The 17,700-nt window shown below is 37.2% G+C and overlaps 1 protein-coding gene across 12 annotated transcripts in view; it reads left to right on the top strand.

Annotated features, from left to right (window-relative positions):
- ROBO2 (roundabout guidance receptor 2) overlaps positions 1-17,700 on the top strand; it is a 947,974-nt gene that overhangs the window by 859,925 nt on the left and 70,349 nt on the right. For all 12 annotated transcript variants that reach the window (XM_049824867.1, XM_049824864.1, XM_049824876.1 and 9 more), the window contains 3 exons: positions 41-207; positions 5,144-5,265; positions 12,024-12,255. In XM_049824867.1, coding sequence (XP_049680824.1) covers positions 41-207; positions 5,144-5,265; positions 12,024-12,255 — 521 coding nt within the window. The remainder of the gene's footprint in view (positions 1-40; positions 208-5,143; positions 5,266-12,023; positions 12,256-17,700) is intronic.

The raw sequence follows: 17,700 nt of genomic DNA, 5'->3' as shown, positions 1-17,700 counted from the left end.
TTGCATTAGTCTATAATCTTCAACCCTCTTCTTCTTGCAGTCAATCTGTGAGCAATAGTTGGCAAACGGTGGCTAACCATGTGAAGACCACTCTCTACACTGTGAGAGGACTGCGCCCCAATACAATCTACCTGTTTATGGTGAGAGCTATCAATTCACAAGGTCTGAGTGATCCCAGCCCTATGTCAGATCCTGTCCGAACACAAGGTAATAGTATTTATTAAGGCTTATGTGCTTGAGCTAAAATAGAAAGAAGGAACTGAGAGTTGACCAATAGGTCAGTGCGGCCATTTGGCTTTAGCACTCTGACTTGAAGAATCATGAATTGAGCTTAACAAATAACGATAAAAAATAGTCCAATGTTTTCTGTATCAGTCTGGAGCTTAGAAGAGATAGGTTAGCTCTTTAATCCTTTCTACATTGTAGACCTTTTGTTTTGCAGTTCACTTAGACTGGGTGTGCTCCTTGATGCCTGGTTTCTATTGAAAGTAATGTGAGTTACCCAAGCTTTTTGGAAAAGTGCTCTGAATACCATGCTCTCCTCAATACGTTTTATTGCCATTTCCTTACTTCTCCATTATTATAATAGGAATATACTATAGTAACAAGTGCTTATTAGAGACGGACACCATGTTTAGCACTAGTTTTAATCAAAAGAACTGCACAAAATATCTGTAGTATATTGATTAATCTGGTCCAACATTTAGGCAGAGAATTCACGTAAAGTAAGGCATCTACATGCTAAGAATATTTTGAAGTTATTCTAGAGAAAAGTATGGGTCTTCTATTTACATACCTAGATTTCTGAATTCTTTATATTAATCAACAGCATAAACCAAGAGGGAAGGCTGAAGTGAATCCCTCATTTATAGGGTGGTGATATAATTGATAGCTGTGTTCCTCCATTGCTATTAAATTGACTGTTGAATTCTGTTCACATTACATCAAACTCTAATGGTGTATAACTGCCATAAACAAATTTCTCTTCACAGCATGGATTATTTGGCTTTGACAACACATTGCTCGAACACTTCATTCAAGAGTGTAGTTCTGTGTTAAACAGGTTGGAATGCAGGAATTAATAATCTTTTGGAATCATAGGGTTTTTGAGTCCAAAGTAATAGCTTCTCTGACAGTTAATTTAGAATGAGATCCTCTGTTTATGCAAGCTATAAAAGTGTCCGTGGATAGTGCATCCTGTGTCAGCCTCCTGCATGTGTAAGTGGTTTGGATCCTTTGCTGGTCCTAAATGGAGAGAGAGAAACAAGAGTAGGGTGGTATTTTTTTATCACATAACTGTCACAACCAGCCTCTCTGATCCCAGTCTATTCCAGAATAAATCTGTCCTAATTATTATTATCCCCTCAAAATAGTAATCATTGCTGTAAAAGAAGAAACAGAGCTGCTTTCCAAAAAGCTGAAGGAGTGAGTTGGTCAGGGATTTCATGGCTTGACTATCCATGGAGTATCGCAAATTTTCTCCTCTTTCTTACTCTCCCATTATTATAGGGTGACTCATGCTTTTCACTGCACCAGCCTTTTAGTCTGCATAACTTATCACCTGGTTAAAAAAACAACTTTGTTTGTCATTTGAGTGTCAAGTATAGACTTTTTAATCTGACATACTGACAAGCAATTTGATTTCAGTAAAAACATGTCTTTTAATTAGCTACAGCATGTGTTGCAGCTTCCATTTCCAGAAGCTGTTTAGCAGTCAAACACACTGAGACATGTACAGGATTTATAGCTTCTTTGCAAGCCTGCAGTTTAATAGAATTAAATCATAAAATCAATTGAAAATTAACATAATGTTTTGATGTGATTTCTAATTATGCCTGAATTCAATTCAGGCTCACAGAAGAAGCTGACACACAGTAGAAAGCCTATTCACAGTGGTCATGGAGGAAGAAAAAAGCAGCTATTACAGTGCTATATAGTATTAATTTGCAACAGGTGGCTGTGGTAGCTTTAATAGCTGAGCCTTTAATTTCCTGGTGTTAATTACAACAAATACAAGTAATAGAATTTTATGCATATTGTCAGCAGTGGACTGCAAGTAGACAATCAGGCACTTTCAGAAGGCTTACCTTATATGACTTGCATCAAATAAGCACAGAGAAATCAGTAATTACTCTAAGAAAGGAGTTGTTTCTTGTTTGGATTATTAACAGACCAAGCCACATATTAAGAAACACTTTAAAGAAACTATATATAATACTATCCCTGGAATTTAAATTACTAGCAACTAATAGCAAGTTCAATGGAAGCCAATAAAAGAGAGGTTAGAGAAAATATATAACCACTTTAATTTTAGAGACCTCTTAATTGTGATCAGACCATAGCTTCTTGAGCCAGTTTTCCTTGAGTCATGATTTTATTTTTCTAGTATTTGACAATATCTTTACAGATAGATAACTGTTTTTTTCCACTAGGAGTCTCCTAGTAATGTGGAAATGACATTACAAGACATTACACTGTAAGCATCACATATGCATATGTTTTCAAGTGTACATACGAGAAAATAGAATTCCACATGTACTCTTGATACTCATTTCTTACTGTTATCAGCCCATGTTATTCCCTTACTTCTGAACATATGTCCTGTTAAAATGATGAAATGCAGTTCATACAAACACACTATGTAGAAATGTCTTTTCTCCTGAGGAAATATAGGTACTTTGTGGGTTATATACCACAGGATGACTTAACCTAAAATATAGCCATGGGTAGCTGTAGGTTTTTTGTACCAAGGCTCATAGCTTTTTGTGGATAGCAGCATAAATTATCATCGTGTAAACCAGTCTGAGTTGCTGTCTTACAGATTTATTTTATTATATCTTTCTGTTTCTTGGTCACTTTGAATAGTCATAATTTGCTAGACAAGCTCCTTCAGTGACATCCATAGTTGGATTATATTCCCTCTGGAGATCCTTGGAGCCATTTGCATTAGAAGCCTGTGGCAATATTGTTTATTGGTGGCTCAGAACCCGTAACAATCCAGAATTATAAAGCTGAAATATTGATGATCAAAAACTACTTTATTTCAAAATCTGGAGGCATGTGATTCAAACATAGTTGATATATTTAAATGTTTCATTTTTAAGAGCACTATTATTTCTTCTTAATAATATTTAGTAAATAAAAAGAAGTCACATGCTGCACACTCCCATATCTAAGACCATGTTGCAGAGGCTCACACAGTCAAATCCAACAGGTGTTAAAACTCAGATTTATTCTTCAGTAAAAAAGTTAGTTAGAACTCCGATAACATTTGTGAACCACAGGTTCAATGATGTAAGGGGAATTAGTACTACACAGCTGACTTAAGAATTCTTAAAGTTTAGAAATGACGACTCAAAATGCGCATATCACTGACCTAAAAGATGAGGGCTCTCAACCTGCAGGAGTCACCTAGGGTAGCGTCCCCACCCAAGGGGGGAGTCCCCGACTGCAGACCCACTGCTCCGAGGAGGACTGATTCAAAATGTCCTCCGGTGGGACCCCATTTATACCCTTGTTGAATCTGATCTGTGGTCATTTTAATCCCCATTGGCCAAAAGGTCAACACTTCCAGGTACTTGACGTGTGTTGGATTGGTCAGTTTGGCTTTTAATCCGCGGCCTCTAGAGTTTGGGGGTTTTTTTCCTCTCTCCCTGCCTGGAGAAGTTTCGTTTCCTGTCGGGGTGGGTGTACCTGCCACAGACCATCAGAGGGGGAAAAAAACCTTCTATGTATATATTCTCTTCCAAAGGACATGGTGTTGACCCAGAAAGAAGGAAAGTGTCTTTTGCTAGTGAATCCCATGGGAAAACCAAGCAGAATTCACAGATGTCTTAGACAGGCATGACCATAACATATCAGTCCTTTTTGGATATAACCTGTGCTTGTGTTCCAAATCACCTCTTCTGGAAAAATTACAAGCAAATTCCAGCAGAAATAATCAGTATATGTATTTCTAACAAGCATTATGTAATCCACATAGACAACTGACATAGTAAGGGCATCTATAAGTGTTGACCAAGAACAGCATTGTAAGATCTGTGAAGGATCCATTGAAAGGATCCAGACTTGACTGGCTCCTAGAAAGTACTTTCATTTCTGTCTAAGTTGAAGGGAAGGGATGTGCTATAGTGATATATTAGCTAGGTGATAGCTGTAGCCTAACATTCTGCTTTTGGCGCAATGTAGCAGAAAATGATGATTTCCAGGAACTATCACTAAAAAGACACATTGCACATCTTCTCCATTTTCTGACACATATTTTGTATTTGCAGTTCCTATTTAGCAAAGGTAATATAGCTTCATTCAGTTCAACACAATGGCACAAACCAAATGTGGTCCCTAAGGACTAGGTACTAGGGCCACAATTGGTGCCAGAGATGGAGTTACAGTTTTCCATAGATGTATATTAAGTGATCAAATTCCTTCAGATTTTGACTAGAAGGAATAATTTCCCCACACACTTTGAAGGAATCTTTGACATGATCCTGAAGAGAAAATTTTTGTGGTAGAGTGTTTTTGTTGGCCTTTTATTAGATCAGAATTGGTTTGGCTTCATAAATAAATTCTTTTTTCATATTTTCACTAGATTTCATTATCTCTATATGTAAAGGGAAAATTTGCTTTGCAGAAGAAAATGTTATTTTTAGTGTTTGGTTTCTTGTGTGCATGGTATGTGGGAAGGGGAAGCTTAGTGAAAGTTTGGAAACATATAATGACAATGTCATGTATGCTCTAAGAAAATTAAAAAAAACCAAAACTGTTCATCTTCTTCAATTATACTAACCAATTTGGTTCCAGACCTCTGGGCAACTATATTATTATCTGAGTATTTTGGAAATAGTGAATATTGCATGTCTGTCATCACTTACCAGATCTGAGAAAACTTTGCCATCGAGTCTGAATACTTATTTTAAAATCTTTATATTTCATTATTTCCTAAGCAGCTAAAGGTGAATGGTTTGTTTGCATTACTTGATATACTTTGGAGCTCATATTTAAAATTTAGTACTCTATTGTTTTAAAAACAGTACTGTAAAGGGTGTTTAAATCAGGTCATTTAGCTCTTCAGTCATTCTTATTGATGCCATATAAAACTCTTCTCATTAAAATAATGCTTTCATGTGTGTGCCTGGCCTGGCAGATATCAGCCCACCAGCACAAGGTGTAGATCACAGGCAAGTCCAGAAAGAACTGGGAGATGTCATTGTACGACTGCATAATCCTGTTGTGCTGACACCCACAACGGTTCAAGTCACCTGGACGGTAAGGCTTCTCTTATAATTACCTTAACAGTACTTTAAATTTGCCTATTTATCCCTGAAGTTTTTTACTACCCTGAAAAGCTCCAGTCTTGGCCCCAATGTGAGTGCTCTGATAAACTAGCATTATAGAGGCATATGTATGTGGTAATGAAATGGTCTTTTTATTTTCTCTTTCAAGTCAGGCAGGTTCAAAGTCTTCAGTGTTCAGCTCAAAGCGAGCTAGCTGTCTGACTAGAAAAATATTATAAAAATGAATATGCTTAACACCATAATCTAAAGGATAATTGATCTGTGGACTCATTACTGTGCATGTCAAAAAATAATCAAAGTTAAATATCAATGTGATATTGCTGTATGAAAAAGCACTTTCCACTTCAAGGCATAGGGACCTCTGACAATACCCTATTATTTGGTGACCCTAAAATGCAAAAATAGCTTTCCTATAGGGCACTTGCAGTGAAGTCAGAAGCACGAGGTACTGATGCCTGATCCACATGTAGCATCTGGGTTTTTAGCATAAGCTTTACCCGCAATCAGTGGATATCCTTTCATTATAGAAGACCAGAATCTTTTTGGCAGTACTTAACAACATTTCTATTTGAGGGGACAAACTACTGGGTAGAATTTCTGATACAGTGTTTGGCTTTCAAAATGCTATGTTTCTCTTCCTGAGGCTTGAAGGAAAAGATTTGTCACTGTAGAAGGAGAGAGTTCCCAGGGTGCTGCACACCAGGAAAGAGTGCTTTGCTCTTCGGCCATTTGCCCCATAGGAAGGAGAGCCATGGGTGGGAGAGAAGTAGTACTGCACTGCACGTCATGGAAATGGTTGTATTATATAGGATGAATAATGCTAAAGGGCTATTCACAATACTCAGTTTTTTTCTTCTACTTGCAGTATTGCTAAGAGGTTGATGTGTACAGGGGATTATAAAACAGGAGAAGAGTGTGGTGGTAGATTGTGTATTCTAAGGATTACTGTTGTTTTTGCACAACTCAGCCATATTTACAAGGTCTTAAGCACCATCCTTGTTCTGACAGACTTCAATGGTGAGGGAACAAATTAGAATAAATAGAGAAACCCACAAATTTGTCTTTCTTAAAGGATTATTTAGAAAATGTGTCATTGCATTTTGCCATTGATGATGTCAACATACAGCTTGCCTTTCTAAAAATGCTGTCCGTTTCAGCTAGATAACTCCAGGACTGGCTGACTATCCTTTGTGCAAACCCTTTTGCCCAAGCAGACATTTGCCCAAGCTGATGGGTCAGTAGTTTAGAAACTTTGGATGTTAGCAGCCAGTAATTGTAAATGTGGATCACATCCATGTGGTGCTCCTTCAAGTCTTTTCTTGGGTGTGGCAGCTATCAGAAACACAGTTTCACAGGCTTGCCCTTGCTTTAGCATATACTGCAGAAGGAAGCCCCAGTATAAACAGTATTGAGTTTTATGCAATGTAACCAATGTTATTCATTATACTATATTGAAAAATATATATGTATTTGTGTGTGTGTGTGTGTGTGTGTGTATATATGTATGGGTGTGTATGTGTGTGCATGTGTGTATATCTATATAAATTTATCTAAAAGACTCTCTTGGTACCCCTACTGAACAAGTAATGAGTGAAGAAAACATAGTAAGGTAAAGGTAGATTGTTAGACATGCTATGGATATCAGCTCCTTGGGAAGATCCCTCAAAGCAGTGACCCTATGCCACCTGACAAGCATAGAGGCCTCTATAGAGACGTTTCAGAATTGCCCAAGGGAAGACAGACACAAAAAAAAATCTCTGGAACAGCTAATTAGAAACTTTCCAGCAACCAGAACAAACCCAATTAATTAACCATATTCTCTAGGAAAAAAGCCACTCCATCCAGAGAATAAAGTCCACACTGTTAATATAACATGGTTAGATAGTGTAGCTATCATACAAAAGGACGGAAGTGCCATGAGAGTCGTAAGACTCTTTGTGTTGACTTTCTGCAATTCAAAGAGTGAATGCCAAGGAGCAGCATCCTTGATTACTGAGTTGCTGGCATCCTGGCTCCCAGCAAATTAACACCAATTTCTCCTTTCTTTCTGAGATTGTTTTGGTTTTGCTTGCTTTTTTTTTTTTTTTTTTCAAATTTGAGTTTAAAATTTCAGAAATAGTTCTCTGCTACTGTGTTGCAATTTTAAAATATACACATACATATACACACATATTTTGTCTGTTTAGAAAGAAGGTCAGGCTTACAAAGTAAGTGTTAAAAAAAAGAAGAGGAATGTCCAAAGTTAGGTTTTCACTGTCACTTAAATTTATTCCTCTTGTGCATAGGTATTAAAGTATAGCTGTAATTACCTGGTCACACACAGGATCTCTTCTTCATGGAGCTATTCAACATTTCTTTTTATCTTCTTTATTCGCTGTGTGGTGCCAGGTCTTATTAAATTCATACTATTGAAACATTGCATTGAATAAAAAATTATTAGTTTGTCTCACTTGCTTGCTTATCTGTCATGCTCTCAACCGTAACGTTTGGGTGCTTCACCAATAATACTGACTTTAACATCACAATGATAAAAATGTGTCATTATCCTAACTTTAGACACAGAGAGGTGAGGTACAGAGATATTTATAACTGATGAGACTTACAGAATCAGATAAGCCTGCTGTTATCCAGTGGCTAATTTTAAACCTTGGGCCTAATTTATTTTTACTTTTATCAAAACATTTTGCATTGCAACAGCATATGGTGTACTCCAAGCATGTTTTTAGCTGACCTCAGCAATAGTTCAGCACTTCTAGCCTCATTCAGCATGAAATTGAGAGCTTCATTAGTGGCCAAATGTGAATAGTTTCCTAGCATTATAAAGGAACCCTGTGGCACAAGCAGGAATAAAAGTCAGTTCTTCAGTATGGCAAAGGAATTGTTGCTTTGAAATCCCGACTGCCTTCTAGGAGCCTACAAGGCAGAAGGATAATTTATTTACCTCTGTCTTTTAATTTGACAATGATTTCAAATAAATGTACTGCACTGGAAGCTTCAAGAGTCAAGTCCTTTAGACAGTCTTCCAGTGTATTGTCACCTTTTGTTTTGTTTCTGTAGAATAGATAAATGCTAGTGCTGTTTGAATTTCCAGAGATTACTGTGAGTCTGTACTACTGAGTTTAGCACAGTGTGCAAGGTATTCTGCCTAGATGGAGAACTGCTGTGGGTATTGATGTGGGAGCAGAGTGTTCCTCAGGATATTTTGGGGTAGAAATTTACATACTACAGAGCATATTGCAAAATGTGTTTAGGGTGCAGATTAACAGGCTTGCCTGAAAGGAACCTATGTTTGCAGCATAACCTGCATTATGAGTTTCTTGCCATGTTTTTAAGAACCTAATAGCCTAACTGAATGATCTAATAGCCATTGAACCTGTTTTTGTGTTCAGCTGCAGTACATGCAGATTTGAACATGCAGGGGAAATGAGTTTCCTGTCCTGTGAAATAGAGAGCTGTCATCAGTTTTGTAGATACCTCCTGCACTACGTATTCATCATAAAAAAGGGTGAGAAGGAGCATGCAGGACCAATTATGCTTGTAGGTCTTCTTAAAGCATTAGGTCAGTGCTGAGCAGAACCTACCCAGTAATTGCTCTCTTCACTCTTTTAAAGGAGCATCTGCATTTTCTGCTGTCTTTTTGAGGGAGAAAATGTATCTTTAGATCAGCAACTGTTGAAGCTCTTCTGAGTGGATGTCACTGCTGCTTGTACAAATTCAAGTGTAGTTAAGCTTGTCACAGGAAGTCTAGAAATATTCTCTGATCCCAGTATTCAGCGCAGAGTTCCTGCAATCTCTGTGATAATGTGAAGTACTTTGTATAAGTGGCAACCAAGTACAAAAGAGAAAGGAGAATACCTCAAAATAATTACATTCTTTCATCAAATCACAGTCCGTGTTTCTTCAACTCTGCCTATGTGTGAACATATACCAAAGCTATAGAGTTGTTTGATGCTTAGCACAGCTGAATGCCGTTCTTTAATGCTAAGCGTATTTTTAGTGGCCTGCTGTTGGTGTGACACATAATTACCACATAACAAATGGAGGAAACAAGTGACAGGCTTTGTATTTTATGTAAGACTGTGTGCATGTATATATATAGACATATACACATATGTATGTATATGTGTATACATACATATACATGTACACACATATATGTGTGTTTGAATGTAGATGTGAAATACACCTGTCCTATACCTACAAATATCTCTGGTTAGTCCATGTTAATTGTCCAAGAGTAATTTTACTAATCGGAAAACTCCAACCAAAACAAAAAAATCCACCTTTCTCAATAAGTGAAGAGCCTTCTGAGTATTTTCCCAACATTTTGACCATAGGAAAGGCCCTGTTCATTCAAACTAACTTTAACTGGGTGTGAGAGAAAGCTTTGTATCCTTTCCTTGATACTGAATGCAACTGGATGTTTGTAGAAAACATTAAAAATGCGTAGTGTTTTCTTTTGTAAGTACCCTCCCAGACTCTGAACAATAGAATCACTGTCAATAATCTGAAATTTCGGCAGATCACTCAGTCCTGTGGTAATCAAACTTCTAATTGAAAGCTCTGTAAAACTTGAGTGAGCCCCAAATTAAGCTACTTTATAGCACCCATATACATGACAACCTTGTTGTACTACTGCGTTCTGGTTTTATATTCCTTGTATTGTTTAGTCTTTTAGGTTAGGAACTTAGAAGTCTAGGACTAAAAGAGGTGTATGAATAATTTGTGCATTATCTATATGTAAGTAGATATGAAAGTGTGATGGACTCAAAATTAGTATACTATAGGTATGCTATAGGGGTCCAGTTCTTCTCAGTGAGTTGGTGGGTGCATTTGTGTTTGTACAATGCCGTACAAAAGTTTCTGTACTGGTGGTTTTGTAGCAACACACTGTTACTGTTCAACCTAGTCAATTTTGAATTTTCAGATGTTCTCCACTAGGCAGCAGTCAATAGAGCTTAAAAGCACAGCAAAGACAAAATGGAAAGTTCTAACAAAGTTATGCCATCCTTCAGCATAGCTTCTAACTCAGAAGTTTGGCAAGAATCAAGCTCAGTGTTTGATTATTAAACATCATAGCCTTATATTGTAATTTATGTTGAGAATCTGTATTACAAAATGCATGAAAGTGTTATTCATGCGGAATTTTGTAGCAAACATGAGGTTCATAAAGTCTTTATGTCCGTAAAACATTTAGTTAATCAAAGTCAAACATGGATGAAAACAATTTACTCTGATTTACAGACTCCCTTCATCTGGAAACAGCTGCTTAATGTTCTTCTTAAAAACACAGCTTGATTCTTTCGGTATTAACAAGCTATTATTGTGAGTTATATCCCTCTTTCAGTGCATAAATTCACTTAAAGTGAATGTAGAGAAGTTTATAAAATGCAAGCTTAATGTGGTTGTAACATATGTTGCAAGGTTTTTAGCAGTGACAGTTTTGATGAAAGACATTTCTGCTTTGCTCTCATAAATAAAGCTTTCTTCTTGCTTGCCCAGCTTTTTAATGTCCAAGAATCTGTGTCCCCTCTGAACGCCTCAATAAACTGTAACAAGATGATAGGAGAAGCATGATAGAACCTGGTTTGTGTTTTTAGCCTTAAATTAATATATTCTTAAGAGAAGTCAAACTAATGTATCTCTAATTCTGAAATACCTTTGAGCTAGCAAATTGTCAAGAACAGAAAAGAAGTCCTACTTGTTGAATCTTACTTATAACCCAGAGATTTACCAAACAGTTAGTTGTATAGCCTTGTTATTTGTGCTGCACTTTCTTTGGCTATTTGATGGCTACAGAAGCAGCTGGGCTTGGTTTGCTTTCATCCATCAAATTGTTTTGGCTGTTTTTTCAGGCAAAATTCATGCAAGCATCATAATAGCTCGAGTCATTATTTTGTGCCTTTTTTTTCCTCCAGAGAAAAAATGCATGCAACCTCTCCAAGATAAAACACATTTTAAGTTTTTCCTTCAAATAAAAATCCTGTTTATAGTTATGTTAAGTTAGAATTGCTAAACTTCTATGTATGGTCCAATCTTGAATTGTGCTTGCCTAGTGATATATAAAATATAAACCAAACCCAACATTCCATCTCCGTCTGATGGCCTGAGAGCATCACAACCCCAGGAGACTAAGCAAAGAGACTGCTTAGACTGTGAACACAAGAAACAGCACATGTCCTTGGAAGTTGTTTTCTCTGCATCTGTCTTATGTTTATTTTACTTTCCTGAGCATCTCATGAAAAGATGAGCTGTGAGCCAAGTAACAGACTAACTGAAAGCATGTAGGGTATCTTCAAAGACTTGTCCTCCTCTGAAAAGAACTTTTTTTTCTATTCTTCTCATATTTTAGCACATCAGTAGCCAAGATGTGCTTAATAAGTTTACATGCAGTAAGCATTATGCCAAAGTTCTCTTTTCATGATGTGTTGCAGGGGTGGGACCTTGTTTTATGATTTAAGGTGGTATTTGTCATGATATATAGAGCTGGAGAAAGTAAAATAGAAGGAAATATTCTATAACAAGTAAAGTGAGAAAAATGTTCTTTATAGACAATTAATCAACAGTGACTTACAAGAAGGCAGTTTGCTTTTTAAATTCAGCATTTTAACTGTTAATTTTCTCTTTTTCATGAGGTCAAAAGTATTCTAGGCAGATGTTTTATTTTCTTTTTATACAGTTTCATTACTTTAATATGTTTATTGATGTATTATTTAATACCATTTCTAGGTTGACCGCCAATCCCAGTTTATTCAGGGCTACCGAGTCATGTATCGCCAAACATCTGGCCTACCTTCTCCCGCTGTATGGCAGAATTTGGAGGTCAAAGTCCCAACTGAGCGCAGTGCTGTCCTCGTCAGCTTGAAAAAGGGGGTCACTTATGAAATTAAGGTTCGCCCTTATTTCAATGAATTCCAAGGAATGGACAGTGAATCAAAGTCTGCTCGTACCACAGAGGAAGGTTAGTAAAATGGCCAGAAAAGCAACAGTTTCCCATACCTGTTTCACTGAAGGTGAAATCAAAAGTAACCATTTTGGTTATTGTGTGTACGAGTATGTTCAGCTCTGTTTCTTCCATGTGATTTCTGTTTGTTAGGTATAGGGTTGGCATTAGAATTCAATATAATATTCAGTTTTGTGCTGTAAGTGTTCCATGAGAAAGCACTGGGCCATTCCTGTATTATTCCACCTGATACATCCTTCTAATGTACAGGTGGTTTTGGGTCTTCCTAAAAGTGTACACTGCAGCCGTTCTTTCATAACCAGTGTTGCTGCAATAAAACACTTTTGTTTGCACTTTGAAAATAAAATTAATAAATTAAACCTTTTAGAGGTGAGTGTTTGATATTACACACATCTTTCTGAATGGGTAAAAATGTAGATGAACAGTTTGGTTGGGAAGGGAGGACTAGTGAAGGACAGATATACAACTAGTCTGAAGAAACTTCATTCTCGAGGGTATACCACTTTATTGTTTCTGTTAGCACACCTTTCATGAAACTGCCTTATTTAGTCCTTCAGAGGATTCCCTTAAGTACCTTTCAAGCCTCTGTGAAACATGCAGGATGCAGACATAGTGAACACTTTACACTGCTGAAATGCACAAGCGTTTATATCTGTAGCATGTAGCATGGTATGCAGTTTTGGTAAAACATGTGCACTCCTGGACTGCTTTTGTATTGAAAAGTAAAGGGAGTGAGGTGAGATATAAATAAATTTTATCTTTTTCTCTTAGAAATATACAAACCGCCTATCTTTCTACCCATCTAATGCAACCTTTGCCTGGAGAATCTCTTCTGTAAAATTAGAGGAATGATCATAACAATGAGGGTTCATCTTCTGTCTCTTTCATTGATTTCTTTCAAAGCAAGGGAGAGAACTACTGGTGAAGTTTCAAAATGCTCATATGGTTTCAATGGGTTTTGAGTGCACTCTTTCCTTCCTATTGAAGATGCATTTTAATCATTTACAGTAGTCTCCTGAGGTTTAATTTAGTGCTGATTGCCAAGTACTTTTTAATTCTAGAACAAACTCACTTATTACTCACTTTTCTCTTTGATTTGTTGTGATTATTGCCCAAGAAGTAAGTAATCCTGAAGATAACTTGGTTGTCATTGCTACTTTATAGATGAGGAAATTCAGTGTCCTGCAATAAGTTGAAGAGCGTGTAGGAAGTCATTGTTCAAGACTGATTTAGAATTTGGGACTTTATGGTTCCCATTTCTTTGTTCAAATGATAAAGCCTAAATTAGTTGGTAAAGAATATCTTTGCAGCAGTCTGAACAAAGCTTTAAAAAAAAAAGAAAATTGAAAAAAAGCTTTCTACAGGTGAAGTTGCTTTTCTAGAGTTAAAATGTTGAATTTTGTCCCCTCACTAGCAGATTTTCTTCTGGTCCAATTTCAATTTATTTTTGTTGTTTATTTAGTTCATCTAACTATCTCTTGCTAAAGGTAAATTAAGAACTACTGAAAAAGAGAAAAGATTTTTTACTTCCTGTCTATTTCTATAAAATACTTGAGGAATGATATTTTCTTTTATAAACCTCAGCTCCCAGCAGAGCCTGTCAGGTCATTTTCTACTTTAAAGGCCACTTTGTTCATGTGGAATAACTTTCCACATAGTGCAGATTTAAAAAACTTTTCTTCCCTACAGATACATATAAGTCTCAGCCTAGGATTTGCTTTGTAGATTAATATAACCTTCAAGGAGTCTGGCAAGAATCTCTCTCAAAAAAACATCAGCCTATAACATGTAGTATTATCACCAAATGTCAGCCCCTGTAAATAATTCTTCCTCTTGCTTAGATGATAAAGTTAAGTACTTCCATGAGAAAATTAAGGCATCCGGTAGATACAGTTCTACAGATATTTCCTTTATTTCCTCACATTATCTTTGTAATTATATTGGTGTTCATATATTTCAAAAATAACATCAACTAAGTCTTTGATGACAGTGGTTTGCTTCTCATCCAATGAAGAAAGATGGCATTCTATTTAAAGGTATCTCACTTGCTGTGTCGCCTGTGATTCCATTTCAAAAATGAACTTTTTTAGACTTGACTTTTAAAAAATGTCAGCTATACTATTTTTAGAAAATAATTTGGAAGAGTGACATGTGCATTGGAAGTTTTTTCCGACACCAAAACAAATAGCCCTGGTAAAGGCTGAGTATGACCAAAAGGTAGTGGCAGCTTTCTGCTGGATTGAATTTTACATGCAATGTTACTTCTGAGGCCTACCTCCAAAAATCAATTTTGCTGCAGTTAGACTTTTCCTCTGGATCAGACATTTGTCACAGTTCAGTATCCATCCATCTCCTGCCTCTTTGGCCTTGTGAAGGTAACAAATGGAATTCTGTTTGGCTGCGCCTGGAAAAGATGAGCAGCTATTTGGGTTCTTTCATATCTGTAAGAAGAAGCTGAGCACTGGAATAATTGACCTGTCAAGAAGCAGGCAAGGTGTTCTCCACAAGCCAGCAGCAAGGGAAATGAGAAAACGGTTTTAAAAATGTTATTTTTCAATGTGGTCTATTTAATAACTGCAGCAGTGTCAGATGAGTGGCTTAATTTATATCATGGTGCCAGCTTACAGAGCGATATTATCAGAGAGAGGAAGCAGAACAGTTATATACATATAGGTGTATACACATGCAGTAAGGAGCTAAATAAAATATTTTGTTTTATAATTTTCATTATTTCTTTCACATTTGCTCTAAAGATAGATGATTTTTTATTTTATTTTTTTTCAATTACATCCATGGTTTTAAATCGCTTCCGGAATAACTTTGTGGAGTAGTATTTGTTCTGCATATTGTTCGTGACCACAAAAATATGACAGTCGGTAATGGAAGTCCCCTTAGTTTTTATCAGCTGCTGTCTGTCAATTCCTTCTTGCTTTGGTGCAGCTCTTAAAATGATACTTACAGCTGCATTCATCAGCTGCAATTTTAATTTTGCTTCAAACTTACCATATATCTTCAAAGAAAAGATGCACACTGGTAGAATATTAACTAGAATATTCATTCAGTTTAAATGCAAAGACAAATGAATACGCTATGTTTGTCTTTAAATGTCAGAGTACAGTATTCATTTTACATTTCTTTAACATTTACTCTCTTCTTTCTGTGTTTCCAGGTACGTGTATATAAGAAATTGTATTTCTGAATGGCTTTGTGTTTGAGGATGAAAGTAAATACATTTCAGCAAGTTGTTCCATTGTACTTAAAAAAAAAAAAAAAAAAAAAAAGTTATACAGTGCTAAGCTTTGCCATTTTTATGATTATTATTTTTGTGTAAAATGTTCTAATTAATATCGCACACATACATTTATTCATGGTTTTGCTGTTATTGAATAACTTGAAGACTTATAAAATGCTAATTTTTTTACTGTGTGGCAAATTATTTCACTCACCATAAAATACACAATGCAACTATTAACTTCACCAATTTTATGCTTTGCACAATTGCAAGGAGTAGCCCAAGGCCACCTTTCTTTGCTTCACTTGAGCTGGCTAAGAGTCAAATTGCCCACAATACAGCTCTGTTTCTCCCCTCCAGTACACTGTTTCTCTGTGTCATTCAAGGTCACGAGCACTCTGCCAAGCACTGCTTGCTGTGCAGCTGATCCAGTATCTGAAAATGTAGTTGCCAAATGTGCAGCTTCACAGGACAGTAATATATGTGTCATTTTTCCTCTAAAATACTTTTTTCTGATGTCATCTTGTATGGTCCCTTGTTCCCACCTCTGATACCCTGGGTTTAAGTTGTGTGATTCCTGCAGCAGGCTACTCCAGCTCTCCAGGTTTATCAGGGTAAGGATTTGAGCTCAGCTTCTTGAGCCTGTGCCAGGTCAAGTGCTGAGGAGCATCCGAAGTGGGAACATAGCCAGCCTCAAAGAGGCCGCGGGAACAATAAGGAAATCCGAGTTGACTCAGGAGACTTGATAATCCTGATATCCGTGGCTGTGTTTCGTTGTGTTAAACCTGCCAGACTTTAACAAAAAGACACCAGTGGCTCTTTGCTTTTGAGAAGTGTGGTCCAAGGATATCTGTGTAGTCAGGAATATCTGTTAAAGTAAGACCAGAGCCCTGTTGCCAGAGAGCTTAGCAGTGAAGGAGTCCTCTCTAGATAGGAATACTCTAGACCAGGGGACTGCAGTCAAGAAGCTGTGACACAGGATGTGAGATGCCCAAAGCCAGAGGGCTATCTAGATTTGATATTGGGGCAGGGGGAGTGATACGTATTTCAGGTTCTGGTACAAGGTCTACTATAAGTCTTCAAAATCAGTTTCCATATTTCGTATTAAACATTTTGAGATCATACTAAAGGCAATGACATATACGTGGAAGAAAAATTCCATAAGGAATTATTAAACACAAAGTCATTGCACTGGAACCAAAAGTGTCTAATCAGCAGGCTTCTGGGAATTGGAAAATTGTCCTAGAGACGTTCTCGCTACATGCTCGCTGTATTAGTTCACACTTTCCTAGCCCCCAGGCTATACCTTAACATAATGCACCCGACTTTGGTGACTTAACTTGCCACTGCGGTGGAGTTTCAACACTTGCCTAGAAGTTGAGGGGGAGAATGGGGGCACCGCAAGAAGTCTAAGCGGCTGAGGAAGGACATATGCCACAGCCCTCTGCCGTGGCAGCTATAGCTATGGTGGGAGATCCCCTGCATGGAGATGCAGCAGCTGCCCACAGAGGGGACTTTTCTTTAGCAGAACTGCTGTGCCACTTCCCAAACAACATGTCCTGAGCCAACAAAAGCACCCTGCTGCTGGTGTAGCTGCAAGAGGGGCTTTGCCAGCATAGCTCTGATCACTAACAGCTATGATTTTTTTTCTTCACGCTTCTAGCCAACGTAGCTGGGCTGGCAAGCAATTGTCTTGTAGATATGCCCTTGATATACAGAGACCAACCAAACAGCTGTGAATGGTTGAACTGAACAAGACTCTGAAGAGAAAGCAATTTGCCTAGGGAAAAGAGGACATAAGTATATATCTGACCTAACTTAGCACCTCTGCTATTCACTGGCATTTGATGTAAAGCCCTGAATACCCTAACACTTTTCCACCCAGGAGTTGCAAGGTTTTATGTTTAAACCTGTTAAGTTAATGTCTTCCTGGAGAATAAAGAGGAAACAAAAAAAGATCCTTAAATGTCTGCTGCTCACATTACTATTAGACCATGTGGGGAAACAAGAATCAAAACGCTTTTCAGGCCAGGTGAAGCAGCCTCACATTATGACTTGGTTGATATATCCATAGCTATCTGTGCATATTATGGAAAACAAATGCAAGCATGAGAATAATTCCAATGGAAACTTAAGAAATGCTAAATATAAATAAAATAGGAGTGATTTGTATTGATTCTCCGTTGCCACAATTCCACATTGTCATTCAG

Source organism: Accipiter gentilis, chromosome 21 (genome assembly GCF_929443795.1).
Source record: "Accipiter gentilis chromosome 21, bAccGen1.1, whole genome shotgun sequence".
Taxonomy (NCBI): Eukaryota; Metazoa; Chordata; class Aves; order Accipitriformes; family Accipitridae; genus Astur; species Astur gentilis.
The sequence above is the reverse complement of the archived record's forward strand: the minus strand, read 5'-3'. Positions and strand labels throughout refer to the sequence as shown.